This window comes from Somniosus microcephalus, chromosome 11, assembly GCF_052327205.1.
Source record: "Somniosus microcephalus isolate GS21.2 chromosome 11, FLI_Smic_1.0, whole genome shotgun sequence".
NCBI classification, from domain to species: Eukaryota; Metazoa; Chordata; class Chondrichthyes; order Squaliformes; family Somniosidae; genus Somniosus; species Somniosus microcephalus.
In genome coordinates, this window is record NC_140997.1 from 238,069,224 (window position 1) to 238,075,036 (window position 5,813).

Here is a 5,813-nt window from a genome sequence, read left to right on the forward strand (position 1 = left end):
CTCCCTCGCTCGCGCTCCCTCTCCCTCGCTCGCTCTCCCTCGCTCGCGCTCCCTCTCCCTCGCTCGCGCTCCCTCTCCCTCGCTCGCTCTCCCTCGCGCTCCCTCTCCCTCGCTCGCGCTCCCTCTCCCTCGCTCGCGCTCCCTCTCCCTCGCTCGCGCTCCCTCTCCCTCGCTCGCGCTCCCTCTCCCTCGCTCGCTCTCCCTCGCTCGCGCTCCCTCTCCCTCGCTCGCGCTCCCTCTCCCTCGCTCGCGCTCCCTCTCCCGCGCTCCCTCTCCCTCTCCCGCGCTCCCTCTCCCTCGCTCGCGCTCGCTCGCGCTCCCTCTCCCTCGCTCGCGCTCCCTCTCCCTCGCTCGCGCTCCCTCTCCCTCGCTCGCGCTCCCTCGCTCCCTCTCCCTCGCTCTCCCTCGCTCGCTCTCCCTCTCCCTCGCTCGCTCTCCCTCTCCCTCGCTCGCTCTCCCTCGCTCGCTCTCCCTCTCCCTCCCTCGCTCGCTCTCCCTCTCCCTCGCTCCCTCTCCCTCGCTCGCTCTCCCTCTCCCTCGCTCGCTCTCCCTCTCCCTCGCTCGCTCTCCCTCTCCCTCGCTCGCTCTCCCTCTCCCTCGCTCGCTCTCCCTCTCCCTCGCTCGCTCTCCCTCCCTCTCCCTCGCTCGCTCTCCCTCTCCCTCGCTCGCTCTCCCTCGCTCGCTCGCTCCCTCTCCCTCGCTCGCTCGCTCCCTCTCCCTCGCTCGCTCGCTCCCTCTCCCTCGCTCGCTCGCTCCCTCTCCCTCGCTCGCTCTCCCTCTCCCTCGCTCGCTCTCCCTCTCCCTCGCTCGCTCTCTCCCTCTCCCTCGCTCGCTCTCTCCCTCTCCCTCGCTCGCTCTCTCCCTCTCCCTCGCTCGCTCTCTCCCTCTCCCTCGCTCGCTCTCTCCCTCTCCCTCGCTCGCTCTCTCCCTCTCCCTCGCTCGCTCTCTCCCTCTCCCTCGCTCGCTCTCTCTCGCTCGCGCTTGCTCGCTCTCTCCGTCGCTCCCCCTCTCTCGCTCCCTCTCCCCCTCGCTCCCGCTCCTTCGGTCGCGCGCCCTCCCGCTCTCTCTCTCTCTGTCTGTAAAGGGCCCTGTGGGGGTTATTGATTGATTCCTCCACGGTCGAATAGTTTGCCAAGACTCTCTAGGTTTGCACATAGAGTGAGTCTCTGGGGGACAGTCAGTGTCCATGGAAACCATATCCAGGGGAGGGGCCACGTCGATTCACTTCCTTCAGTTCTGTTGTTTTTCTTTTAAACAGCGAGATCTCATCACGACCATCGGAGAGGCGGCGGCTCTGGGAGGAGCGGGCATCATATTCTGGGGCGACGTGGATTACAGTAACAGCGCGGTGAGGATTAACCCCTCGCATTCCCCGGCGTGCTGTTCAGTGTCTTTACTATTGTGCCTTTCTACCTCGTTCCCCCCATTATTACAACTGACTGACCCCCCCCCACCACCCCAGGGGTGGCCCCCCCGGGCCATCTACAGGTCACTATAGTCAGGACGACCTTGGTCCGAGCGGGACGCAGCTGCCAGCTGACCTCAGTCAGGGGGTCAGTGCTTGGGGCTGGGTGTCCCTGGGCTCGTGAGAGGCGAAATCGGCCAAGGATCCACGTTAGTAACTCTGTACTGGGGCCGTCAGACTGGAGGGGCCACTTGCTCATCTTCTCCATTCTGTCTGCATGTGACCTGCCTCGCTCTCCCCCCCCCCCCCCGCCTCACTCTCCCCCCCCCCCCCCCGCCTCTCACTCTCCCCCCCCCGCCTCTCACTCTCCCCCCCCGCCTCTCACTCTCCCCCCCCGCCTCTCACTCTCCCCCCCCGCCTCTCACTCTCCCCCCCCCGCCTCGCTCTCCCCCCCCGCCTCGCTCTCCCCCCCCGCCTCGCTCTCACCCCCCCGCCTCGCTCTCCCCCCCCGCCTCGCTCTCCCCCCCCGCCTCGCTCTCCACCCCCGCCTCGCTCTCCCCCCCCGCCTCGCTCTCCCCCCCCCGCCTCGCTCTCCCCCCCCGCCTCGCTCTCCCCCCCCGCCTCGCTCTCCCCCCCCGCCTCGCTCTCCCCCCCCCCCGCCTCGCTCTCCCCCCCCCGCCTCGCTCTCCCCCCCCCGCCTCGCTCTCCCCCCCCCGCCTCGCTCTCCCCCCCCCGCGCCTCGCTCTCCCCCCCGCCTCGCTCTCCCCCCCCCCGCCTCGCGCTCCCCCCCGCCTCGCGCTCCCCCCCGCCTCGCGCTCCCCCCCGCCTCGCTCTCCCCCCCCCGCCTCGCTCTCCCCCCCGCCTCGCTCTCCCCCCCGCCTCGCTCTCCGCCCCCCCGTCTCACTCTCTCTCCCCCCCCACCCCCCAAGCCCCGCCTCACCTTCCTTGCCACCTCCAACTTCTCTTTCTTGTCCCTCCCACTCTGCTCCAACACAGGATCTACCTCGAGGTTGGCCCAGTTTGGTCCAGTTCTGGAGAAGGTTGACCCTGTTTCTGTTTTGTCCTGTAGGATCACTGCAAGATGTTGAAGGGCTACCTGGAAGGGGACTTTGGCCGTTACCTCTTAAATGTCACCACAGCGACACAGCATTGCAGCCGGGCGCTGTGCCACAGGAACGGCCGGTGTGAGCGAAGGAACAGCGAGTCCAACACTTACCTCCACCTCAACCCAGACAGTTTCCAGATCCAGGGCCACAACCTGACCGGAGGGACCAAGCTGGGGGTCACAGGAGCTTTGACAAAGAAAGATATCCAACAGTTCCAGGAGAACTTCCAATGCCGGTGTTACCGGGGTTGGATCGGGCAGCATTGCAACGTGAAGACAAATGAAGCCCAGCTCTTGGTGCCCACTGCTCTGACTCTCGCCCTGACGCTGCTGCTGCTGTCTCTGGAAATCTAGCAACAAAAACTCGTTTCTTATTTTTAAGCCAATAAGATCAATTTTTTTGTTTCGGGGGATGTTTCCCTTGAAGCATTTCTATGTTCATATCAACGCACATTATTTAAATTCCTTTTTCTAAATCCAAAGATTCTTTTTAAGATATTGATTTGTACAAAGAGACGAAGTTTGTCGAATGACCTGCGTTTGTTTGTGGTGATATTTATTGGAAAAGCAGCGATGTTGGGAGTGGCCGGAGCGGCTCGATGGTGTTTTAGTTGCTCGGAGGAGCTGACTGTGGGGGGGCCGGCCTTTGTATTATTAACCAGCCAAAGTCATTTCTTCTTTTTACTCTGGATGAAGTGTGTAATGTTACAGACCAAAGACACGTTCCGGTTCAGTTAACGGAGGCACGATAACCCATCACCCAGAACTGCCAGTATTAATGACGGCCGCTCTCCTGTCAGTAAACGGTGTTAAATGGGACCAAGGTTGTAATGTGTTTTTTTTTAAAAGGCGCAATTTCTGCACAGTGTGTTTAAAGGTGCAAAGCATCACGCTGGGTAAACTTAAGAACATAAGAAATAGGAGCAGAAGTAAGCCATTCGGCCCCTCGAGCCTGCTCCGCCATTCAATAAGATCAGGGCTGATCATCGACCTCAACTCCACTTTCCCGCCCGATCTCCATATCCCTCGATTCCCCGAGAGTCCAAAAATCTATCGATCTCAGCCTTGAATATACTCAACGACTGAGCATCCACAGCCCTCTGGGGCAGAGAATTTCAAAGATTCACCGCCCTCTGAGTGAAGAAATTTCTCCTCATCTCAGTCTTAAATGGCCGACCCCTTATCCTGAGACTATGACCCCTAGTTCTAGACTCTCCGGCCAGGGGGAAACAACCTCTCAGCATCTACCCTGTCAATCCCCCTCAGAATCTTGTATGTTTGAATGAGATCACCTCTCATTCTTCTAAACTCCAGAGAGTATCGGCCCATTCTACACAATCTCTCCTCATAGGACAGCCCTCTCACCCCAGGAATCAATCTAGTGAACCTTCGTTGCACCGCCTCCAAGGCAAGTATATCCTTCCTTAGATAAGGAGACCAGAACTGTGCCCAGTACTCCAGGTGTGGTCTCACCAAGGCCCTGTACAATTGGAGCAAGACTTCCTCACTCTTATACTCCAACCCCCTTACAATAAAGGCCAACATGCCATTTGCCTTCCTTATTGCTTGCTGTACCTGCACGCTAGCTTTCTGTGTTTCTTGTACGAGGACACCCAAATCTCTCTGAACACCAACATTTGAAAGTCAGTATTTACAGGGTCGGGGGTCAGTATTTACAGGGTCGGGGGTCAGTATTTACAGGGGTCGGGGTCAGTATTTACAGGGGTCGGGGGGTCAGTATTTACAGGGGTCGGGGGTCAGTATTTACAGGGGTCGGGGTCAGTATTTACAGGGGTCGGGGGGTCAGTATTTACAGGGGTCGGGGGTCAGTATTTACAGGGGTCGGGGGGTCAGTATTTACAGGGGTCGGGGGGGTCAGTTTACAGGGGTCGGGGGGTCAGTATTTACAGGGGTCGGGGGGTCAGTATTTACAGGGTCGGGGGGTCAGTATTTACAGGGGTCGGGGGGGTCAGTATTTACAGGGTCGGGGTCAGTATTTACAGGGGTCGGGGGGGTCAGTTTACAGGGGTCGGGGTCAGTATTTACAGGGTCAGGGGGTCAGTATTTACAGGGGTCGGGGGGTCAGTATTTACAGGGGTCGGGGGGTCAGTATTTACAGGGGTTGGGGGGTCAGTATTTACAGGGGTCGGGGGGTCAGTATTTACAGGGTCGGGGGTCAGCATTTACAGGGTCGGGGGGTCAGTATTTACAGGGTCGGGGGCTCAGTATTTACAGGGTCGGGGGTCAGCATTTACAGGGTCGGGGGCTCAGTATTTACAGGGTCGGGGGCTCAGTATTTACAGGGTCGGGGGCTCAGTATTTACAGGGTCGGGGGCTCAGTATTTACAGGGTCGGGGGCTCAGTATTTACAGGGTCGGGGGCTCAGTATTTACAGGGTCGGGGGCTCAGTATTTACAGGGTCGGGGGTCAGTATTTACAGGGTCGGGGCTCAGTATTTACAGGGTCGGGGGCTCAGTATTTACAGGGTCGGGGGGTCAGCATTTACAGGGTCGGGGGGTCAGTATTTACAGGGTCGGGGGTCAGTATTTACAGGGTCGGGGGTCAGTATTTACAGGGTCGGGGGGGTCAGTATTTACAGGGTCGGGGGTCAGTATTTACAGGGTCGGGGGGGTCAGTATTTACAGGGTCGGGGGGTCAGTATTTACAGGGTCGGGGGTCAGTATTTACAGGGTCGGGGGGTCAGTATTTACAGGGTCGGGGGGGTCAGTATTTACAGGGTCGGGGGGTCAGTATTTACAGGGTCGGGGGGTCAGTATTTACAGGGTCGGGGGGTCAGTATTTACAGGGTCGGGGGTCAGTATTTACAGGGTCGGGGGCTCAGTATTTACAGGGTCGGGGGTCAGTATTTACAGGGTCGGGGGTCAGTATTTACAGGGGTCGGGGGTCAGTATTTACAGGGTCGGGGCTCAGTATTTACAGGGTCGGGGGGTCAGTATTTACAGGGTCGGGGGGTCAGTATTTACAGGGTCGGGGGTCAGTATTTACAGGGTCGGGGGTCAGTATTTACAGGGTCGGGGGGTCAGTATTTACAGGGTCGGGGGTCAGTATTTACAGGGTCGGGGGGTCAGTATTTACAGGGTCGGGGCTCAGTATTTACAGGGTCGGGGGGTCAGTATTTACAGGGTCGGGGGTCAGTATTTACAGGGTCGGGGGTCAGTATTTACAGGGTCGGGGGTCAGTATTTACAGGGTGGGGGGTCAGTATTTACAGGGTCGGGGGGTCAGTATTTACAGGGTCGGGGCTCAGTATTTACAGGGTCGGGGCTCAGTATTTACAGGGTCG

At 59.5% G+C, this 5,813-nt stretch overlaps 1 protein-coding gene across 1 annotated transcript in view; it reads left to right on the forward strand.

The window, feature by feature from the left end:
- LOC147111365 (hyaluronidase-2-like) overlaps positions 1–3,329 on the forward strand; it is a 13,333-nt gene extending 10,004 nt beyond the window's left edge. Inside the window, 2 exon segments of the mRNA XM_086002189.1 lie at positions 1,259–1,348; positions 2,475–3,329. Coding sequence (XP_085858315.1) covers positions 1,259–1,348; positions 2,475–2,864 — 480 coding nt within the window. The 3' untranslated portion in view covers positions 2,865–3,329.
- The last annotated feature ends 2,484 nt before the right edge of the window (positions 3,330–5,813 follow it).